Source organism: Heterocephalus glaber, unplaced genomic scaffold (genome assembly GCF_053883595.1).
Source record: "Heterocephalus glaber isolate CG9 unplaced genomic scaffold, H.glaber_assembly_v1.0 deba00001689, whole genome shotgun sequence".
Classification (NCBI taxonomy): Eukaryota; Metazoa; Chordata; class Mammalia; order Rodentia; family Bathyergidae; genus Heterocephalus; species Heterocephalus glaber.
The window spans coordinates 9,508,099-9,531,600 of NW_028258414.1; the positions used below are offsets into that span (position 1 = coordinate 9,508,099).

Sequence of the window (23,502 nt, forward strand, 5' to 3'; positions counted from 1 at the left end):
TCACACAAAGCAGTCTTCTAAGACCACTTCTGGCTCCAGGCTTCAGAAATTTTGTGAAGCCCCAGGCTTAACTTTCCCACAGTTCTTGGCAGCATTAAGCTGGTTGCAGGCTAGAAAGGTTCTTTCTCTGCACAACTTGGTTTGTTGCTCGAGTCCTCAGATGGGCTGGTATTACTGCCTTGCATGCTGGGGACACCACTGGCAGGAGCTGCAGGGAGGGCGCCCAGAGTGCTGTGCTATGAGGGTGTGCACGGAGGGGTGAGGGTGTGTGTCATGGTCACACACCTGGCCTTACAGGTAGGATCCCTGTAGATGACAGAGGAAGGGCAGTCTAGGCAGGGGCACAGCAGGGGCAACAGAGCAAGAAGGAGCCAGGGCAATGGAGCAGAAAGTCACTTTTCCCTCTCACCTCCCCACCATTTCCTTTACCGGATTTGAATCTTTTGCACGTTTTTAATAGGCATCCCGTAATCCAAGTGTTGCCTTCTGGGTTTTATTCTGTTTTCTTTTCCTTAAACAAAACAGAAAGTCCACGCCAGCTTGGAACAGGGCTCGTAACTGAAGTCAGCCAATGTGCTGGGCTGGCAGGGGCCCCACTGAGCGTGCAGTGCCCCATGCCACTGGGCAAGTCTGGCCAACACCGAGCTGGGGGCGGGGGCCTGGGCTGGAGGTCCCCACATCTCCAGCACCTCTGTTCTGGGATGCAATTAGCATGACTCAGGCTGGCAGCAGCGGGGTGGCGGCGGGCAACCCCTTGGTTCATGCCACTGTCTGCCACTCTTAGGTGCAGAGGCCCAGATCTGGAGAAGCAAAGCCACTGCCCCGAACCCTCACAGTTGCCTCCCACAGGAGCCTTTGGCACACCTTCAGGTTGCTATGTAAAGCTGCGTCTGCATTTGCTGGCACACTGGAGACCAGGGCCTGCTTGATTGGTGTGGTGGAGGGGCTACTGCCTCCCCCGAGCAATTTCATTTAAGATTTAGTGCTTTGTTTCTCTTGTAGTGCTAGTAAGTATTCTGTACTCACCCATGAGAGCGCTATGTTGCTATTATGTTTCCTTTTTACTTTGTCTGCTAGGAAGCTCAGAGCTGAGTACTCTCTTTAGTAGTAGTGACCTCATGGTTCCTGACTTTTTCTTTTGTAGATGAGGAATGAAGGCACATGTACGGTTTTTTAAAAATAGCGTTGCGTGGAAGAGACCAGAGATGGCGACCATACTTTGGTCTGCAGCTCCCTCTGCAGAAGTGCTCTGGGGAAGCATTGGAGGGCTGCGGGAGGCAGGGTGAGGGGAGGCAGGACTGCCTTTCACTGTCCACAGAGTGCAGCGCTTGACTGCTCCGGCTCAGCCTGCTTCCAACACGGGAGCTCTTCCCGCAGCACGCCCTGGAATGGCAGTCCTCACACTTTGCTACTGGCTTCACCTCACCTGTCCCCTGACAGGTGTCTTCTTAGTGACGTCTCAGGCTGCCTGAGCTTCGGGGGTGCCTGGAAGGGCTCACATCTGCGTGGGAGGGCCTCTCGGACCAGGACTCCTTGTAGCCCACATGGCCCCTCAGCCTGGTCCTTGCGCCGTTCCACAGCGGGTGGCCTGCCTGGGAGCCCAGCTTGCTCTCGTGCTTGGATGAGGCCCTAGGGATTGTGGACAGGGCTTTATGATTTCGGGGTGAGGACTGTTTTCTGTTCTGCACCTTGCTGAGTGAGCCAGGGTCGCCCCGATTAGCTAGAGCTGCCTCTCCAGCCAAGCCATGCAGGAAGCACAGATGGCTTGCAGTACACAAGTCATTTACAGACCAGGAAACTGAAACTGGGGAGGAAGGTCATGTCCCGAAGGTCACACACAAGGTCAGCAGAGTCTGCACCTGGGCTGTGGCAGCCCCAGCCCTGATAGGTGCCTGACTGCTGTGAATGCCTGGATTTGAATTTTTTTTTTTTTTAAAGTTTCTGAAGCAGCATAGCTCACATTTTAGTGGCCACATTGTTTTGAATATGGCTTATCTCCCTGGAATGTGGGAGCATTGAGCGAAGCCAGAGCGGGAAGGGGCTGATGTGGCTCAGCCCCACCTCAGGAGCCATCGCACAGGCCACAGCTGCTCCTGTCCCGTCACCCCTCCCTGCCTCCCTCCATCTGGAGCAGCCAGTCCCCTGCCTTCTGCTGCACCTTCCCCTGCTCCACCCTGGGAAGAGAGGAGAGTGGCAAGGATGCATTGCCTGCTAGAGGCTGTGGAATTGCTCGCAGGATACTGTGTGCTTGGTGCACGGCCCGTGCTGTACACCAGTAGCTCAGGGCACCACGGCAGCATCCGGGTAAGGAGGGTCCCATGCCTGAGTCCAAGGCCACGGAGAAGCCGAAGCTCAGAGCGTGTTCCATCACCAGGCAACGGTTTTCAACCATGGGCAGTCTCTACCCCTAGAAGACATCCGGTGCTGTCTAGTGGCATTTTTTGTTGGCCCCATGTGGGAGGGGAAGTAGACGGATGCCACTGGCATCTGGGGGTAGAGGCCAGGGATGCTGCTAACCATCCCATGTCACTGGAGCCCCCTCCTCCCAGCTAACTCTGACCTAGTCCCTGGTGGGCATGTCCGGGCTGTGGCCTGCAGGATGTCCCAGGTCTGCATCTCTCCTCACCACTCTTCCCCCTTGAGAGTGATCATGTGTTCAGACTCAGGAAGATCTGGGACCTCTGTTGGCAGGGGATGCCTAGGACTCCCCTGTGGGCAGCATAGCATCTGATATCTCGGGCTCAGCGGGCCTTTCCCTCCCTCTCTCAGAGCCCCGTGGCAAGGGCGTAAGTAGGGAGGTAAGGTGGCCCAGACTGGACAGGAAGGCCACGGACACCAGCTCACACAGAGTCGCATCCTAGACAGCCAGGTGGCTCCACACCGACTTAAGAGCCACAGTGAGTGACCTGGGCTGGAGGTATGAGACTGAGACAGAAGACTGAGCAGAACCCCGATTCTCCAGCAAATTGAAGCGGGTGGCAGGTGAGGTGGCACACTGTACTCCCCAGCTTCACGGGCCTGGGGCAGGCAGAGGGCAGCTGTAGAGTTCCATGTGGCTGGAGTGGAGAGCAGGAGTCACGGGAAGTAGAAAGCTGGGGACCCCTCTGCTTCAGCCCTTGACGAGATAGCAGTTTTGTCAGCTGGCAGCTAGGGAAAGGTGGCAAGACAGAGGATAGTGTGCAGCTGGCACACACACTAGGCACTGCTGGCTGCCGCAGCCTCTTCATTCTGCAGGTTCTGGAACTGCTGTGTTTTGGCTGAGCTTCCCCCGGCCAGGGAGCCCAGTGCCGAAAGCCCTTTGGGGACAAAGATTAGCATGACTCCTTAGGAGACCCTCAGCTCCTCAGAAAGAGGCCAGGAGGTGACTGTATGTGTGGGTGGCGTGCCCGCCCCAGAGAGTGTGCAGTGGGTCTGTCCATGGGGTTGGCCTGGGGCACTGGTGCCAGGCCAGGTGGGAGGGTCCCGGCGGGCTCCCCAGAAATGAACTCTGGTTCTTCACCAGAGGCAGAGCTGGCCAAGCGCTCCTGCAGAACCCTGGCATCCTGCAAGTTTTATGCAAGGAGAGGTGTGGGGCAGAGAGTCCTTCCCACCCTCTGGGAGGTGTCGGAGGTCTCCCACCCAGGGGTCCCTTGGTCTCTGACAGTGGACCCTGTCTCTGCAGACCTGCAGCCTGTCACCTACTGCGAGCCAGCCTTCTGGTGTTCCATCTCCTACTATGAGCTGAACCAGCGCGTTGGGGAGACTTTCCATGCCTCACAGCCGTCCATGACCGTAGATGGCTTCACTGACCCCTCCAACTCCGAGCGCTTCTGCCTAGGCCTGCTGTCCAACGTGAATAGGAACGCAGCGGTGGAGCTGACCCGGAGACACATTGGTAACGGGGCAGCCTCCTGCTATGCTCTGGCTCCTTTGGGATCTGGGGAGGGGACTCCCCCACCCCGGCTCCCAGAATTCTCTGTTGTCCCACATGGGGCCAGATAGGCAGAGTTCAGGGTGCTCGGTCATTCCTACCCAAAGATAGGGACAGTCTCCCAACACGTGGAAGCCACATAGCAAAACACCTCTTTTCTGGCAATAAGGAAGGGAAGTCGGTTTGAAGAGAAGATTCTCCAGTCGAGACAAGGGGAGTTGGAGGCCACACTGAGGTCTGGGCCTTCCCTGGCCTGCGTCTCCTTCCTGCTCTCGCCCCTCCTTGTGCACCAAGTCCTGGAAGACCCAGAGAAGAAATTGGTGCTCTAAGGGGGGGTCAGCAGTGGGACAGGAGGCAGAGAAGGGGACACCAGGTGGTACACAGTCCCACGACGTCAGTTTCTACCCTCTTGATGCTGGGCCGCCAAGTCCAGCTGTTTCCAGCCCCTGGCCTCCTCCCTAGGAGTGGAACAAGACTTCCTCATGCAGAGCAGGGGGAGGGAACAGCCGCTGGCTGAGTGCTGAGCTCACTGAGTGTTTGCTTAACTGTTGGAACTGCAGAGGCAATTTAAAAATAATTTCTGTCCATCTGGAGTGGATTTAAGAGATGAAGGAAAAATAAATGATAGAAACTTATGGGCTACTTTAGAAAAATGCATTGAGGGGCTGCATTGCCCCGTCCTTGGGGCCCCAGGAGCCCTGGAGGTTTTCGGAATGAAACTGGGGGTGGGATGGGAAGCGCCCAAAGGGTGGCAGCTGTCACCAGGCGCCCACTGTATCTCACAGTGACTGGCGAGGGAGGAGTTCCTACCCTACTTTCTAGGCCATGGCCTGGAAATGTAACTGAAACCCTGGCTCGTCCTTTTTCCTGTCGTCTGCTTGCCCTGGCTGTAGGAACCCAGTGTCACCCATGATTTCCTTGCCCAGGACTCAGGCTTGGTCCTGAGGACACTGGCAGAGTAGGCCCTGGGAGCAGCCGCTGCAGTTCTGCCTCCTTTGCCATCTGGGCCACTGTGGGTGATGGTACCCTGATCCAATCTAACCTGAATCTCTAGGGAGAGGTGTGCGGCTCTACTACATCGGAGGGGAGGTATTCGCGGAGTGCCTCAGCGACAGCGCTATTTTCGTCCAGTCTCCTAACTGTAACCAGCGCTACGGCTGGCACCCTGCCACCGTCTGCAAGATCCCCCCAGGTGAGCCGCCCACACACCCCTGCACCAAGGCCCTCCTTTCCTCCCTTTTCTCTTTTTTTTTTTGGTACTGGGGATCAAACGCGGGTCCTTGCACTTGCGCAGCAGGCGGTGAAACCACTGAGCTAAATTCCCAGCCCTCCTGCCTTTTCTCCTCACTGGGGTTTGCACATCAACCTGGAGGGGAGGTGACAGCGCTGTCTCTGTGCCGGGCTGTCTCCCTGTGCTCATCCTGAAGCAGTACACGCAGATTTGTCCACTGGGTCTGACTGGACCTCCTGCCACCCCAGGTGTGCAGCTGCTCAGCAGTATGGCTTCTTTCCTTTGTAATTCCTTCCACAAACATCTAGAGCGCACAGGGTCTGTAGGAGGTGCTGGAGGGCACAAGTAGGGCCCTGCTCCTCTCCCCGCAGGTCTGTAAGAGCTGTGAGGTATGTGAAGTAGAGAATGGGATGAAGTAGCACCAGGGTGGGCCGCTAAGAGTCCAGCACGCAGCAGAGAGGGAGAAGAGCATAGCTGCCAGAAGGGTCAGGGAAGGCTTCCTGGAGGAGAGGGCATGGGCCAGGAGGATGGGATGGCATTGGGCACTGGAGACAGTGGGGAGAGCCCATGGGGGCGGAGAGGACACAAGGCAAGAAGATAGTTGGGAGAAATGTTTAAAGCCATACTGAAACCAGGCCTGGGGAACTGTTGAGTGTTTTCTGAGCAAGGCTGATGGACCCAGGACCCAAAAAGAGGTGCCAGGCTGTGCCCTAGATGTTCTGGACAGCAAGCTCCAGCAGGAGGGTCCTTCCTTCGGAAATCTAGGCAGAGGGCCCAGCCCACTTCTCACACAGACAGAGCACATGGGCTGTGGCTGGCTGGTGAGCATATGCCTGGGTCAGGCCTCTGCCCGTGGCACATGTATGGCACTTGCCAAGTGGACAGCAGTGGAGACCTGGGCCAAGAGCAGGGCAAACTTGAGTGCGGAGAATCTGCAGTGCTGTGCTGCAGTTCTGGAGCATTCTAGGGTTGCATTAACAGAGTACATGTGTATCTTTGATCTCATCTTCTTCAGGTACTCTGCCTCTACAAGTAAGGCGATTCAGGGGAAAAAGGTCAGAGAGGTTAAGCCACTCATGCAGGGACACACAGCTAGTATTGGCCACACCAGGCTGAAGCCCAGGGCTGATGAGGCGTCTGGTGCTCTTCTGGGGGTTTTAGCTCTGCACCACTACACTGCACATTGGAACGCATGGAAAAGGAAGTGGAGGCACCCTTGTGTCTGCCTGTTCCCTTCCCTGGCCCATCCCATCAGTTTGGAGGTTGCCAGCTCACACACACAATGTTAGAACTGGAATGACCTAGGAGGCCAGGCCAGCCCCTTGTTTTAGGAGAGACACAAGGTCAGAGAGAGAGGTGACCGGCCCAGAGCCACACAACAAGATTAGGAGCTGGTGTTGGTCTCTTCCTAAGATCACCTCGGCTCACCTTTCGATTATGCTGGCAGATGCTTTTGTCTTTATTTTCCTGATTAACACATTCCTGGCTTTCAGACAGTGGAACTTCAAACAAGAGGTTTATTTTAAACTTTATTTGTGCCTGCCTCTAGTTTTCCTGTCTGGAGAATTAGAGGCACACCTTCCTTTGCTGTGACTGTCGCCATGACCCAGCCTGTGTCCAGAGGCCAAACTGTGACCCAGATCTGTCCCTTTCCTGGCCCAGCAGGAGGCAGACTTGGTGCCCTGCCCTCTGCTGAGGGTCCTGGGCCCAGGTGGTCCCTGCCCTCTCCGTGCTTTGAGCCTTGCTGAGGCCTCCTGGCCTAGGGCCGGGCTCAGCTCTCCCAATGGTGCTCGTGTCCTACTTCACAGGCCACCTTCTCTGTGTTTCTGTGACTGAAGGGGTGGAGCTTGCAGGACAGCCTCTTCCAGACCAGGTGGTGGGCCTAGCAGGCCCACCCCTTGCATGGTGCTAAGTTCGGAGTCTGGCTGATGCATGGAACGACCATGCACCACCTGAGCTGTGTGATTTAAGCTGGGGTGAGTGGGGTAGCTTTACCAGGAGGGGAGCCATGCCCTCACCTCTGTCCCCACATAAGCACTGTCCTTATTCTGTCTGCAGGATGTAACCTGAAGATCTTCAACAACCAGGAGTTCGCCGCGCTGCTGGCTCAGTCTGTGAACCAGGGCTTCGAGGCCGTCTATCAGCTGACGCGCATGTGTACCATCCGCATGAGCTTTGTCAAAGGCTGGGGAGCCGAGTATAGGTCAGTGCCAGGGAACCGACTCCAGGCAACTCGGTAGCGCAGCCAAGGCTCTTTGGAGATGAGTGTGCCTGGTCTCGCCGTGGAGTAGAGGTGTCTGCTAGCGCCCAGCACCATCAACACACAGGTCCCACTTCATCGTCATACAGCCCAGGGTGGGGACACCGGGTACAAAGGCCTAGGATGGAAAGGGACTCACCTGATGACACTCCAGCAGTGAGAAAGCTCAGCCCAGCACTGTGCCCTCCAGTTCTGCTTCCCCTCCTCCCTCTGGGGCAGATGGCTTTAGAGTGACACTCTCCAGGAAGTGGAGTCCTCAACTTGTGGTTCCGACTTGGGGACAGTGAAACTTTTAGAGCTTTCCAAGATGATAAATAGCCTGCTGAGGCACATGTGCCATAGGTTTGCCACCACTGATACCCTATATTAAAGATGAGAATCAAGGGAGGAGGGAGATTTGAGTGCTCACAAAGGAACAGTTTAGGTGTGCAGAACTTTAGGATTCTGGATAGTACCTTTAAGGTGGCCCCGACCACAGTTCTACCTGCTCTGCTCAGTGGTAATGAGAAGCTGGTTCTTTGCTGTCCACACTGGGCAGGTGAGACTTCCTGGGGCGGGGCTGTCTACACCCCTGCCCTGCCCCAGCTCCTGGGCAGCGGCCGCAGAGGGTACCCACACATCAGCGGGAGCCAACACCTTGCAAGTTACTCTCCCCTTCTCCTCACTTTTCCAGATGTTTGGAATCTATTTTGTTTTGCAGTCATTCTGCACTCCAGCCAAACCCATTTCAGTGTTGGCCCGGGGCCACCGTTTCTAATGAAATCCCGATGAGCATGACTTATGGAAAGTCAGATTCTCATTAGAGGATTTCAGTCTGTAAAATCCTCCTCCTCCATTTACCGTATTTTAGCTCCTGTTCTTCTGTGTGTGCCCCATGGTGCCAGGGAACAGTGCACCCTGGTCCCTGGAGTCTGTGAAATCCAGGAAGTATGCAGTCAATGTAGTCAGAGCCCTGGAGAACTTAGGACCATGTTATGACGATCGGAAGAGATTAAGCCCAGGCCCTTGGTCTGGCAGGAGAAAGGTTTTAGCTGATCTTTTAGCCCTGGCCTGGGTCACTTAGGGAATGAGAGTGAAAGGTTAGAAAATTAGTGTTTTAGTGGGAAAGGGAAATATTTGCAGATGGAGCCCAGGGGAGAGAGCTGGGGGAGCCGTTTGCTCCTCTTCCTCCTCTACTCTAGTCCAGGAGCCCAGCCTCAGGCATCCTCTGCTGGGCAGACACCATGGGGCCCACCTCTGAACCGCCCATCCTCCATTGAAACCCAGGACCAACACAGAGGGTGGCTCTCCAGCTCCGAGTGCTGGAAAGAGGCCCGTGGCAGGGGACCTTTTTCCAAGGGGCACTGCGTCGCCGTGCAGGACGTCCTGCCAGCACACCCAGTCCTGTGGGGCTACTGCATCACTGCTGCCTGGCAGCACGGCACAGCAGCCAGCAGGCGGGTGTGGCGCCTTCCCAGAACAGTCTTCTTGTCCTGCCCCAGGCCAGAGAGAGTAAGGTTTCAGCTGTCTCTGAAGAGGCCAAAGGCAGAGCGCAGGGCCCGGGCCCTCGTGTCCAGCTGGCCTTGGCCTCCACGTAGATAGCCTTTGCTCAGCTAGGGCCTTCGGGAGCTCGTTGGCCAGCTGCATCATCAGCCAGCCTGAATTTAGACAAAGTGCTTTGGGGGAAAAGAAACGTGTGGTGTGTCTTGGTTTTTTCCAGTAATTGTTCCATGGCTAGCTCTACTCATAAGATTTTCCAAAATAAGGCCGTAGATGAGAATTATATCAGCACACTGGGAACTGAAGGCATGTGGACTCTGTTGGCACTTTGTACAGAACCCGCTCCATCAGACATGCGTCATTGTAGACTGCTGGGGCCAGGGCATGGGGAACTGCAGGTGCCCACTGGATACAGAAAGAGCCAGACACAAGCTCCTTCACTGGGAGGCCTCTGGGGCGCCATGTTTAACTCAATCCACTTATGCCAAAGATTGGAACTTTTTGAATTCTGGCATGAAATTCATGTATGTTACCTAACAAAATTCAAGGAACAGAATTTGAAAACATGTTCCGTTGTTTTGGGCATTCCAAAAAATGGATCACTAGGCACGAAAGGATTAAGGTCTTCCTCCTTTTCCAGCAAAGAAGCCGATTTCCTCCAAGTCCTCCTTGGTTGGAGGAGTTTGGCCTGGTGGTTCAGCAAGTTACTGGTACTCACCTTAGGGCAGCATTTCACAGGGTGGGATGTGTCCCTGGCTTTGGGAGGAGTACGGACATCAAGAGATCTGACTAGGATAAGTGTCCCTCTAGATATTTAAGCCTTCCACCCCTTTCCCTGTTTTTGCAGGAGACAGACAGTGACCAGCACTCCCTGCTGGATTGAGCTGCACCTGAATGGGCCTTTGCAATGGCTGGACAAGGTCCTCACGCAGATGGGCTCCCCCAGCATCCGCTGTTCCAGTGTGTCTTAGAGACCCTGGGTGTGCAGGGGGAGGCAGGCTCGGGGACAGCGGCCAGGGAGGAGATGGGAGATCAGAACTCTACTCAACCTGCTCATTGTCAAGGAAGAAGTAATTTTTCTCCCTCAATTAAGATGACATCAGCCTATTCTCATGAAACACAGAAGCAAACCTAGAGATGGATTTTATGACCAGCTGTGTCTGCTGAACCCGTGTGCCCTTGGTCCTGCGGTAGTGTTTCACTGCCTACCCTTCCCCAAGCCTTTTTAAAGGACAGCAACCTGGGATGTTTGAGTCCAACAGGAAGGCCCCTCAGTCCAGGACCGGGGTGTGGAATCCACCTTGGAAGGCCGTTCCGGCATTTTGGACAGACGCCTCAAGCCTCCACGTGGGCAGAGTGGGTGAGCCCAGCAGCCTCTGGGGGGGCGGGGAGTGCCCCGCTGACTCGCCTTTCTCCCAGCACACTGATTGGTGTGACCAGTGTGTCAGCAGGATGTGGTGCAGCTGTCTCTTCTTTTGAAGCTCTTTGTCCTTTTTCACTTGGAGCAGTTGGAAGGATCTACTGAGGCTCAGTGTGTATGCAGTGTATAGTTTATCGTATTGATCTCAAAGAGATTTGAGCGACATGAAGTGTTCCCAAGAGACAAGGGCTGAGCAGCACTGTGCTGGGGGCCGCTCTGGCACCAGAAGTACTTGCTCCATATTGTAATGCACGTGGCTATGTGGGTCTATGTAGTCAGTTGCATTAAGTAAAGCAACTTTACCATATGTTCTTTCAAAGGTTTTATATGAAAACAAATCCTGGGTAGGTGCACTGACTGGGAATCCTGAGCCAGACCCAGCACCTACTTACTTTCTCCTCTCCCCCAAGGTGAAGCTCTGCCGGTTTTGTGGAGGAGCCACCTGCTGGCACTTTGGGAAGCTGGAATTTATAGCAGCAAATGCACCAGAAGGGAAACATTTCAGGCCAATGTAGGCATATGAAAGGGCTGTTAAAATTTTTTTATACCTTTGAAAATTACAGGCTTGGTGCAAAATGGTCTGTCATCTCCACCCTGGGAAGGAAGATTATCAAGCTCACTGTGGAGGATCATCAGTGACAACCACAGCAGTGATACTGTGTAATAAGTACTGCTCCCAGTGGCAATTAGGGAGAAAACTAGTATAAATTATTTCAACTGGAAAAAAAGAAAAAAGCCCTCTCTTACTGGCCTTTTGCAGAATACAGCAGACAGGATTGACACCTGCAACTGGTACTTTATTCTTCACTGCTGTTTTGTTTTTAGTGAAATGACTTATCCCACATCTTTACATGGATTTATACCGGGAAAAACAAAAGGATTTCCTATGGAAGTCCTGTCTTATTCCAGGTGAAGAGAAGAAAGTGTAACTTTTGGCAGGTTCTGAACCTTGAATGTGATGAAACTTCTGATGCTCTATGAAGACTTGGGGGACTTGCTGGTGCCTCACCTGCGGGATCCTGTGCCCCATGGGTGCAGCCTGGAGGTTTCCAGGTAGGAGGACTGCACCCCAAGCCTCCTGAGGACACAGAGAAGGAATGAGTGCCTTGCCAGACTTGTGCAGATCTTCCTGCAGGGGTGCTGACCCAGAACCCAGAGAGGATACAGAACCCTGCACTTCCTTTGCAGGCCAAACACTGCGGGTGTGAAGCTTATGCCTGGCTCAGTGGTCTGTGGACTGCTGCTTGCAAACACAGGAAGCCCTCTGATCCTCCGGGATGTGCATTTATGTTCCTGGTCAGTCCTGAGACCCAGGGCAAGATTATTCCATTTTGGCTTGTATGGCACGATCACAGCGCCCCTCCTAAAAGCCATGGTTTCTGAGGGCCTGCGTTCTCCACCTGCTGTGTGGTCTCCTAAAGGCTTCCTGGGCACATCATCATCTTTAGGTGCTTGGAAACCAGCTTCAGGTTTGGCTGTATGTGGATGGTCTCAGAGCTCTCAGTGCTGCAATCTGATGGTCGCTTCTAAGGAGGCATGAAGATTGGACTTTGTGTTTTTCTTTACAGATCACCGGAGGAGGACATATGAGAAAACTGCAACAAGCCCACCTTTGGCATCACTGAGACATACTTATACGGCCAGTGTGTCACTCCCGTCACAGAGCACAACAGAGGTCCTTCAGGCATGTGTAATTAGTGTCCTTTCTAAGTCACAAAGCTAGTTTTCTTAGTTTCAAATCCTATTGTACAAATGGCATTTAAACATTTAAAACCTTTTTTAAAGGTGGCCACTGGGTAGCAGTTTTAAGTACAGTTCTCTCAAGCCACGTGATCTCCTGTGCTGACCCTGAACCCGCCCCTAGAACTGGGGCAGAGGTCCTTGTCCTCCACTCCCCCCTCCTTACCAACTTAATTTAGTAGTGCAGATCCTCGTGGTGCACATGCACAGAGCCACACAGCTGGGTTGGGTTACGGGCCTGTGCCAGCACGTCACCCCAGCTGGCCACCTTCCTGGCGGGGCTGCAGCAAGGAGACCTGACATTTTGACTCTTTGGAAGAACACATGAGGGCAAGGCTGCTGGCAGACTTTTCATTGTTCTGATGTTGTCGTATTTTTTACTGACTATGGTGATTGTTTTTTTTAAATCGTTAATGTATTGAAATGAGCTGTAGCACAGATCATGTGCTTAGTTTTTGTTTTTCTCTATCTCCTCTGTGGCTCCCTAGAGGTTGGACGTATTCCAGGACTAAATGCTCTTACCCAAACCGCAGAGAGGGGTTTTCTCCAAGCAGCATGTGCTTGTTGGGCGTGGACGTGAGTCTCAGGGGAGAAGGCAAACAGCAAATTTCATTCTTAGCCCTACACTGCGCCTTCTGAGGCTCTGTGAGATTGTCTCCTTCAGTCCTAAGAGGAAGGGCCAGGAAGGGAACCTGCCGCTGCTCTCAGAACTGCTGTTTACTAAGGGCGCTGCCGGAGGTGACACAGGCTTAGCCCCAGACCCTCTTTCTGTGTGGCTTTGACATCCTTTCACGTAAGTCTTCACCGCCTCTCTTCCCCTCTTAGGGAATACTGGGGCCTTCTCAAGTGGGTGGAAGGCAGAAAGACACTCGCAACAGGGTCTGGATTGCAAAGGGAGGCACGGCATCCCTGACGGCAGGTGTCAGTCTGTACGGAGGCAACTTAACACCCAGGCACCCCTTAGAAACACCTTTCACGGGAAGGAAACTTGCAATTCATGTAAACTGGATTGAGAAATCCTCAGCGATTCCATCATTGACTTTTTTTAATGCAGAAATAATGTATACTGTAGCATTCTGGTGTTTTTATATTTATGTAATAATTTCTTAAAACCATTCAGACAGGTAACTATTTAATTTTTTAAAAAATACATTTGGAAAGGTGTCTCCTCCTAAGGACAGTGGCTGGAAGAGGTGGGGGACAGCCAAATCTGTGTTGGTGGAAGGTGCAGTGGCTTTTTTTGGTTTGGCATCAGAAACACAGAACCAGGCTGGCTAGGCAGGCAGCAACATGTCAGAACAGGCAGCTCTGAGGCAAATCTGGGCCCTTTCCTAGGGGTAAAAACTAGCAACTACCCCCGGAGAGATGGAGCCATCATTATGGAGAAGCCTTTACTCACCCTGAGTGACGCGCCTCAGCTGAGACCCTTGTTCTAATGTTCGGGGGCCGGGGACGAGAATGTGGAGGAAGAGGCCGATTACCTTCGCTATTCGGCCAGCCTCTTCATCTCTGTAAAAAGCATGTATGTATTTATAGTGTTTTAGATTTTTCTAACTTTTGTATCTTAAAAGCAGAGCACCTGTTTAAGCATTATACCCCCTTGTAAAAGATTCATGGCATCTCTTCCCTTCTCTTGCTCTTGTAAGTGCCCTTCTAATAAACTTTTCATTGAAAAGCTCCTAGGCCAGGAGCTCAGTCTGATTTCTGCTGGTGTCTCTGGGTGAAGAAGTCTGCAAGCCCCACGTACTCCCATCAGTGCTGCACCTGGCCCCAATGCTCTTGTCATCCCACCAGGAGGCCCTGTGTCATCGTGCAAGCATCACCCTGACAGTCCCTCTGACACCATGCAAGGCCACCTCTTGCTTCTGCTAGGCCTCTCCTAGCCACCCCAATGTCCTGAACCCCTCCACATTAGTCGTTGCACAGATAGTTTTACATTCACAAGGGATTAGGTTTCCTTACTGTCAGCTCTAGTGAAAATTCATTTTCAGTTCCAAATCCTAATGAGAAAGAGACTTGAAAATTGTTTCCGTGGCTTAAGATGATCAAGATGTAAAATGATGGGGTGGGGATTTAGCTCAGTGGCACTGCACCTGCCTGGCAACCACAATGTCCTGAATTCAATTCCCAGTACAAAAAAAAAAGTAAAATGCCATTTGCTTTCAACAGTTTGAAAAGGCGGAATTTGGGGGTGGCGACGGTGGAGATGCAGCTGGAGTCATCCTCCCAGAGACTTCACTTGACTCCAGCCACCTCCTTTACCAGGAGGGAGGCCATTCCACAGTAAGTGCACTGAGGCCTCCAGGAAAGGCATCCAATACCTGCCTTGTGATTGTTCCAAAAGGCCTTCCCCAAGGTTCTGTGGATCTCTCTCAATAGCTGACTCAAATTAGCACCTCTAGCTGAGCTCCACTCTAAATTCCAACAAACTGTTAGTCCTGACCCAGCACGTAACACCCGCCACGGAACCATCTTCTACATCTCTCAGGCCAGCTCCTTCCTGCCTTCTTGGTTCTTAGCAAGTGCCTCTCCCCCTTCTGCTTTTCAGGTTCTCAGCAGCAGAATGGATCTTTTATTTTCCTTGCTCCCCATCACCCTTGCTAGGGCTGGCCTGGCTCAGCAAACCTCCCAGCCTCCTCAGGTCTCTCACATAGGCTGCTTTTTCTTGGGCCTGCACCTCTTGTGGACTGGTGTTTCTATACCACTGGATGTGCTCTCTTGACACTGCCTCCCTAAGTGACCCCATCAACCCCTACAATATCAAGCCACACAAATACAAATGACTCCCGAGTCAGTACTCGCAGTCCAGACATCAATCCTGACCTTCAGATTCATGTCTAGCAGCCTGCTGGCTACCTGCCAGGCTACCTGCCAGGCTACCTGCAAGTGCCACAAGTACAGTGGTGGCGAACCCTACAGTCCACTGTGGTGTGCAGACCTCAAGTTCCTAATTTGAAAGGCACAGTTCTTCGTCTTCCTTGCTGTACTATGTTCCCGTGCTCTGGGCTTCAGCCCACTTTTTGGTAGGACCATTTCCTCAGCCTACACCCTCAGAAGCCACTGTCTCATAGTCCCTTTGCTCTCCACCTCCAATCAGCCCTGCTCCCTCACTCTCACTGCCCCACAAGCCAAGGTGCACCAGCTCCCTAACTGGTCTCCTAGCCTCCGGCCTGCCCTCCTGAGATTCACACTGCCGGTGCTGGCCTTCTGTTACTGTAACGGAACACTTGGGACAATGAGGGAAAAGTCCGACTCACAGTTTTGGAGGTGTCAGTCCACCGCTGCTTGGCCCTGTGTGGCAGTGCATCATGGTGGGAGGAGCCGTTTACCTCATGGTGGCTGGGAGGCAGAGATGGAGGGACAGGAGCCAGGATCCCAGAACACCTTCACGGTCATGCCCCAGGGACCTGACCACCTTCCACTAGGCCCCATCTCTTAAAGAGTCCACCATGAGCTGGGGACCAAGCCTTTTTAACACACGGATCTTCAGGAGACGCTTAAGATCCAAATTGTAACACCACCCCCAGTAACGTGTCCCCGACACCTTTAGTCCACAGCACAAAGTCTCGACGTTATCACAGAACACTGGTCCCCTCCTTTGCCCTGCCCAGCTCCGACCACTCCCTGCCTTGCCCTCTATAACCCAGGCAACTATGGTTGTATTGCCATCCTCGTCCCTGTGACTGCTTACATTCTTCCCTCTGCTTGGAACACCAGCCTCTCTTCTCTGGCCTCCACCTCCCTCTCCCCACTCTGACACACACCAAGAGTTCTGTCGGCGTTTACTGTGCTTTGCACTTTGGTTTAAACATCTCCAGGAAGCCAATCGTGGGTATGTCTATCAGCACAGGCTCCTCCACTGCATGCTGTTTCTCCTCTAAGCTGTGCGTTCCCGGGGAGCAAGGTTTACATTTTATTGTACCCTTGGCTTCTTTTGGTGATGATATATTTTTCTGAATAAATAAATCAACTGGTGCCCTATTGAAACCTTAGCAAATCTTTTGCATCCCTTCCCATTGGGTTGGTCTATTGTAAGTCCTTATATATGAGACAGAAGGAATGTCTCCAAAATATAGTTCCCGATTACCTTTTATTACAGCTCTTCCATCACTTCTTGGCCTTTTGGCTAAGATCAAGTGTATTATAGCTCTTCCAAAATTCTAATTTGTCTTCCCTTATTCCAGGGATAGCAAACATGTGGCAAAACTACCTACCATTCTTTGTATGTCTCTCCATGACCAAAACCTCTAATCACGGGGCTGGGTCCATTCCCAATCTCAATCTCTCTTAACACAGCCAGATGACTGGGCAGCTTCTGGCTGGGTAGCATTTCCACTCACAAATCTGTGGCTCCCTAGGCCCCTCCAGAGTTGGGACAGACCCTACAAGGTCCTCTCTGATGGCATTCTGACCTTACCTACCATCATTCTCTCCCTGGACTGCCTGGGTTTTCCTAACAGTGCATTGCTTTCTTATTTCCATTTCTCCATCTACACTGTAACTTACACTAAGAATTTTGGTGCTTCCACTACTTACCTGAGCAAGTTCTTTATCTTTTTAGCTCAATTCAAGCATCACTTCTCCCATGTCTGTGGCTCTCCTGTATGGACCAAGCAGCACCGTCGGGTACGTCAGAACACACACTTTCAGGTCCCCCCCAGACCACTGAATCAAGCTCTGAGCCTTCAGCTAATTCTCAGTGCTTGAGGCTGGGAAGCACTGCTCTGAGATGCACCCTCTGCTCTGCCCACCCCACCCTGCTCTCTTCCTGTAGCAGTGAGGCTGGTCACAGAGTGTTTCTCATTCTGCCTGGCATTCTGGGGGCATTCTCTCCCCTGTGACCTTGTCTTGCTTGCCCCCTACTCCCACCAAAGATGGACTCTGAGCTCCTGGAAAAGAGATACTACATCCTTACCCGAGTCTCTGTCCTCCACCATGCCTCATTCTGAGTCTGACACCAACAAGGTCACAGTCAAGAGTTGGCTGGACACCAATCCTTATTTCGGCTCTCACCAGTACAGAAGGAACAAGTTTGAGGCCGTCTCACTTTATTAATAACATCCTGGCAATTCCCTGGAGAAGTACAATTGGCACAGACCATAGCTTTGAACTTCAGATTGAAAATCTTTTTTTCTTCCAAACTACACTGATATTTCTATGAAGTACTGACCCCAGGCCTTACTTAGCCCTCATTTTTGCAACATTAAAACCACCTGGTAGGTAACAAAAAGGGCAGAGGCACTGACTGGCCACTTCCTTCATCACAGAGAAGCAGGGAGGCCTCCTCATTAGCAAGCCGAGCGCGAGTGGCTTCATGTGACCTGTGGTGCCTGTGCCTGTGCCTGTGAACTACATACACAAAGGCTTGAGAAGAGTTTTCTCCCCAAAGCCTATGTTCCAAAAATGCAGTAATAACCATTAGGGCCAGGTTTTGGGGGTTTTTTTGGTACTGGGGATCGAACTTGGGTCCTTGCGCTTGCGCAGCAGGCGGCGAAACCACTGAGCCAAATCCCCGGCCCTAGAGCCAGGTTTTGAGTCAATACTTTCCCAACATGAAACAAAATAGAATTGTACATCACCGAAGAGCTGCAGTGGGGCTCAGAAGTGCTGAGCAAAGGCCCGCACTGTAGTTGTTACCTCTTTTGTGCATTCCTCACTCTGCAAATCAGGAACAACTTGGAATCGAGTAAGATGTTTCTGACGCTAGAACCTAACTCCCAAGTAAAGATGTCTACATGAAGGGCAAGATTTGTGACACTAGTAACATGCACAGGTAATGCCAAAATACCAAATTTAAGAGACTTTCTGAGACCCTTTCTGCAAGAGCTTACATGTCAGAGCTGCAAGGATGAATCACTAAACCCCAAAAGGAATCTGAATCAAAAACTAACTCTGCTTTATACACTCAGCATTTTACTTTATGAGACAAATTGTGGGAAAGTTAAAATACAGAACTGTTTTCAAATTAAACTTGTACCAAGGTGGTACTGGGTTCAGTATAACTGACCAGATTTTATACTTTCTCGACCTATGGTCCTCTAACATGATTTGGTATCTGATGCTATAATACTGTAGCTAAACTGTCTACTGTAAATTCGTGTGTGTATAGGGTGTGAAGGGAAAATCTAACTTATCAGAGCATTTACCAAAACTATTCACCAAAACAGAATGGTCAATGAATCAGAACACCTGACCACATGAGACACATGCTTGCTCAATTTAGCTTTCATCAGCAAACACTCCAGCTCTGAACAGTTCTGTTCTCTTACCCTTAGACAGACTCTCCTAAGACTGTTTTTACCTGGCAGGCCAAGGCAAGGCCAGGGCTGCTTCATGTGCTCTCTCAAGGGCCACTTTTAAGGGATGGGCCCAAGGTTAAAGGAATCTGACAAGCTAGGGCAAAAATGTCGATCCCGCCTCCCCACAGTGGGAACACCAATGAGCCGTGTATCGCATTTCACCTGTTATAAGCAGTCTGCAGGAATGGCCTGATGTGCTCTGTGCGCTACATTCCTCAGCCTTCTAAGTCTAGTGTCCCTGGATCTCTAGCTTCCCTCAATCAGATGTGGCCCAGGTCTATAAATAGAAAGCAAGCAAACTGGTTCTGTCAATCTTCTCGTACTCTGGCAGGACAGCATATTTTAAAATTATAAAAATATCCATGTCTTCATCACTCTAAAATTATTACATAACACATGATTTTCTTGGGGGAGGTTTATGCCTGTTTCTCCCTACTTCAGCACTCTTGGATGTTCAAACTTTGTGATCATATTCACCAAACACGAACCGTACCTTCCAATGAAAGCTAAGGGGCGACTATGAGCCAAGCACTGTTATTCAGACAGAATGTTTAAGAAAAAAGCTGTCTCTTAAATCCCAGCTGCATGGTCTGTAACTTGTGGCAGGCACATGGGTCAATTTAGAGACAGCAGCTGTTAACTGCACTATTAGCTCGAGATCACTCTTTCACACATGAGCCATTAGCAGATACCGCAAGATACCTTTATCCTGCATGTGCCCCAGAAGGGTCCCAATATCCCCAGATAGCTAAGGTCTTAAAAGCATGAATACACATTACACATGGGCATAGTGGACTCCAATACAATGGGGTTGACAAACCCTTTGACTCTTTACTACCTGTGCCTAATCCAGAGAAGGTGGTAAGGCTCTCCCACTCATACCCCTACTGAAAAACAACAAACTCGTAATAATACACACTAGCAGGCTTTGGAAATAAATCACATTTTAATTACCTGGCTTTGCTTAACCCATAAAATCAAGTTCATAGTTTCTTTTCTAATCTGTTTTTTTAACAATGTGGCCTAATACATTTTCTAAATATTTCTACATTTTAAGAAATATGTGTTCTACCTTCTGTCAACCTCAAAGCCAACTTCCCTTCCATTTTTAATCAAGGGGTAACAACCTCAAGAAACATCACCTCAAGGAAGCACAGTCACCTCAAAGAAGTATTAGTTCCACTGATGGGAGGGGAGAGCACTGAACCATGGATGCAAACAACTTCAAAAAAGCCAACACCGCCCCCCCGCCCCAAACACAGGGAGCAAGCAAGTGTCCATTGTTCCTGGGCCTCTTCCTGAAGGCTCCACTCAGCAAGCTTCCCCTCCCTGGTGGCTCAGGTGGCCCCTGCAACATTCCATCCACTGCTCTGTCTCGGGCTCTGCAAGGCCTACACAGTGGTACCAGAGCAGGCTTGAAGCTTGATTTTGCTCGTGACCTACCCTGTGTTCCCTCCATGCCATGTGAGCAGGTCTAGAGGCCATGCTCGGCCACAACGAGCACCCGGCCTGCATGCCAGCACCACCATCCAGTGCTGTGCCAGTCTGGAGCCACAGCGGTGACAGATCAGAGAAGGCGGATGACGGATACTATTCAAGTATCTACCACAATAAGAAATTGAGATTTTTACTCCAGTCTTCCTTTGAAACTCTGCTTTGGATGGTTGGTTCCTCTGGGGCTGACCCCCTCCCACATGGCCCTGGATAAAGGACAAAGGATTATCCCCTGGGCTATAGCCTGAAAGGGCACACAGGGAAGAGCCCTCCATGCTGGGAGAGAAACATGGCACTCAGGTGCACACTGCCTACTGCTTCACCCCTGCTTGGTGTGCCTACGGTGGCAATGATTTGTCTGGCTTCCAAACACAAAGGGGGGACACTTGCCTTGTTTTGAGGGTTGAAGTGTGACAACACAGCTCTGGCATCTCAAGCAGCAGGGGAGAAGGATAAGGCAGAAGAGAGTCTTCACATAATGGCGACACAACCACCCCAGTCACTAGCACACTGTTTCCGTGACCCACACGGAACCCTTCGAGTCTCACACATGCCCCATGACGTCCCGGCAGAGGGCTTCTCTAATCCGCACCAGATAGGAAACCTTTGCTTTATTTCTTGCAGTCTAAAAATACACATTGGTTTTCCAATTCTTTGTAGTGCAAGCTCAGACACCACACTTCAAAGAAACACTCAGAAGCGCTAAGTTAGACATAAACCCAGGGGCCACCGACTTTGCCCAGCCTCTCATACTACAGCACAGATTGAATCTGGAGCTACTTCTTTTCTTCCGAGCAAAAGCACAGAGCTCAGAGATGTAAGCTCTTTGGGTAGGGAAATTCCCTTCATCATGCACAAGCTCCTGGCCTGGGGAATGAAGTGTGGATGCAGGGAACTTGACACAAAGGCTAGCTGGGAGGGGCTGCTTGGCTTCCCTCTTCTGTAACTTGGGCAAATCACTTAGACCTCTGAGACTCAGCCTACCCCATTCCTAGAACAAAATATATATTTGAGAAATTCTCATTATTATCACTGTACTTCTCACTTTCTTACACTGAAGGAAAAAGACTACTCCAGAACTCCCTACTGAAAACTAACATTAAGGGGGACCCTAAAAACAAATCCAGTAGCCAACATAATAGTGGGAATCTCAGCAAGATCTAACTGGCTCGAGTAGGGAAGTATCTCCGGTAGAGACCACTAGCATCTTTGTCAGTCAAACCTAGTAGGAATAATCTAGTGTTCTTCATCAGAAGAAAGGCCTTCAATTTCATCTCTGTCTCCCCCAATTGCCATCCAGAAGGCCTTGGCCACCTGTGGAGAGAAGGAGGCAACAAGTTTTAGGCAACAGCTGAATTTCAGTCCTACCTTGTACTAACTGAAATCTAAATTTTTACACGTTGCCCTCCAGCCCTCTGGCAAAACTGAAATCCTTAAATACCCTTTGGCCCAGGACTTCCACATCTAGGAATTTAAGCTAAGATATGACCAGAGTTGTGTATGGAGAGATGTGTAAGGATATGCATAGCTTCATTATTTACAGAAGCAAAAAGATAAACATACTGTTAGCCTAAATCTCCAAACAGGAACTGGATAAATTATGATACATACATATAATGGAATACCATCAACCATATCTGTTTCCTGCCAAGAACATGTGTTGTGTTGGTTATAACAAAGCAGCTAAGAGTCTTCCGGCCCAAAGCTAGGAAGACAAACATCCCAAGTCTTAATGAAGGTTCCATGTCACTCAACATACATATGAGAATCTTATTTTGACTGAACTAACTGTATTACTATTATACAAATATTTCGTTATAAGTTAATATCCAATGAAAGCTCACCCTAAGACCCTTTAGAAGTACACAAGTGTGATATATGACAACACCGGACCTTTTGTAGGTACTCCATAAATACCTGACTGATTTTCTCACCTTTTCTGCGTGCAACTTTCTTTGCTCATGAGGAAGCGTCGCAGCCTTGTCTAGGGGGAAAATATATCTTAAGAAACTTGTCTGGCAGCATAAGGGAATCTGGAGTGTATGAATGTTCTAACGTGGGAAGGTGGGACGAGGGTTTCAGAGATGTATGTTTTTGTTTTTTTGTACCAGGGATGGAACTCAGGTCCTTGCGCTTGCGAGGCAGGCAGCAGAACCACTGAGCTAAATCCCTGGCCCTCAGAGATGTATGTTTACAGTGTGGTCATCACTGCTTTTAGGAAGTTTAAGTCTTCCAAACTTTCCAGATGGAAATGATATAAGTAAATCGGTGGGGGCCTGAGAGATGCCATGTTAATGAGACACACCGAAAAAAAGAGAGGCACAAGAATATGGAAAAGCAAGAAGAAAGAGAATGAAGAAAGGAAATTATCTCAACAGAGGATGCCTTTGCCCTGAAGTAGGTAAATTTCTCAGTACAGCTAAGACCAGACTCAAATCCAATAGAGCACTTACAAAATAAAATCCTACTGCATAAAATAGATGAGCATTAATATGGGACTATGTCAGAAACAACGGAGTCCATTACCTTTCATTTCCTTTAGCTTTGAAAATAGTCTTTCAAAATTTTCCAAATCGCCTCCTCCAGTGGTAAGGCTGGCTAATTCTTGAATATCCAGGTCTAACATGGGATCTGAAATCGGGATTTGTAACACATTAGTTATGCCTGGGCCAAGTACCCAGACTCCTAAGGTGGCAATGCTGGCTTCAATGATCGTGGCCAGGGACTGCGTGCCCAGCACACCCCACCCTACAGTTCACCATGCCTCATCCACTTGGCTGCTCTCATCCCCGCCAATGCATAGAAACCGAATGTAACCCTATAGCACTGTGAGGAAAGGAGTAGCAGGGGTCCGGGCTGGAGTGACTTGCTTAGGTCACAGCTACTAAATGAACCCAGATCTAGGTGATTCCACTTCTGAATGCCACACGTGCTCTGCTAGGTACACTGATTCACAACAGTGACCAAAAGTGATGCCACACTTTACAGCACAACAGATATTGTCACATCTACTACTGACAGCGACCATGTAGGCTGATAAGGCCAGACATCATTATCCACAGCTTACAGATGAAAACTTTAAAATGAACTCACATAAATTATAGCTAGCTATTTATAGGCAGAGCCGATTTAAATTGATATTTTCTTACTACAGATCCCTTATTCACTGTAACTCAGCACATTCTTCTTTATTGAAGTTTGTTTTCAGACTCCACTCACTTTCCACTCCTTGGGCCCAGCAGCTTTAGAGCACCCCCATCCCACCCCCACCCTCCGCCGCCTCTTTCGATACTGCTCCGAGCTGTCACAGCACCTGCACTGCTGTGGTGCCTTCCAACATTTCTGGGCCAATTCTGAAATTATTTTCATCTCACAAAGAGTTGCCAAAATAGTACAGAATCCTTAGGTCTTGCAACCACCGTACCCTGTGTTAACATTTTATACTGTTACAAGTATTGAAAAACAGTTAATATTGACTCCACTCTATTAACTAACCCACAGGCTTTATTCCTATTTCTTCACTTTTTCCATTAGGATCCTTTCTCTGTCCCAGGATCCTGTTCAGAATTTGGCTGTCCTAGCTCTTTATTCTTCCCCTGTGTGTCCCTCAGTCTTTGTCTTTCCTGGGAAGTACTGCTGTTATTCTGCATGATGTCCTTCAGTCTGGCC

At 50.6% G+C, this 23,502-nt stretch overlaps 2 protein-coding genes across 7 annotated transcripts in view; one reads left to right on the top strand and one right to left on the bottom strand.

The window, feature by feature from the left end:
* Smad3 (SMAD family member 3) overlaps positions 1-13,741 on the top strand; it is a 94,615-nt gene extending 80,874 nt beyond the window's left edge. For 2 of the 3 annotated variants that reach the window (XM_004855597.4, XM_021237020.2), the window contains exons 6-9: positions 3,662-3,874; positions 4,965-5,102; positions 7,200-7,344; positions 9,728-13,741. In XM_004855597.4, the coding sequence (XP_004855654.1) occupies positions 3,662-3,874; positions 4,965-5,102; positions 7,200-7,344; positions 9,728-9,851 (620 nt within the window). In that variant the 3' untranslated portion in view covers positions 9,852-13,741. The remainder of the gene's footprint in view (positions 1-3,661; positions 3,875-4,964; positions 5,103-7,199; positions 7,345-9,727) is intronic. The other variant, XR_015446480.1, reaches the window with a different exon arrangement.
* A 6,688-nt stretch (positions 13,742-20,429) lies between these two features.
* Aagab (alpha and gamma adaptin binding protein) overlaps positions 20,430-23,502 on the bottom strand; it is a 54,622-nt gene continuing 51,549 nt past the window's right edge. For 3 of the 4 annotated variants that reach the window (XM_021237021.2, XM_004855596.3, XM_021237023.2), the window contains exons 8-10: positions 22,360-22,464; positions 21,768-21,817; positions 20,430-21,147 (exon numbers count right to left, since the gene is read on the bottom strand). In XM_021237021.2, the coding sequence (XP_021092680.1) occupies positions 21,070-21,147; positions 21,768-21,817; positions 22,360-22,464 (233 nt within the window). In that variant the 3' untranslated portion in view covers positions 20,430-21,069. The remainder of the gene's footprint in view (positions 21,148-21,767; positions 21,818-22,359; positions 22,465-23,502) is intronic. The other variant, XM_021237022.2, reaches the window with a different exon arrangement.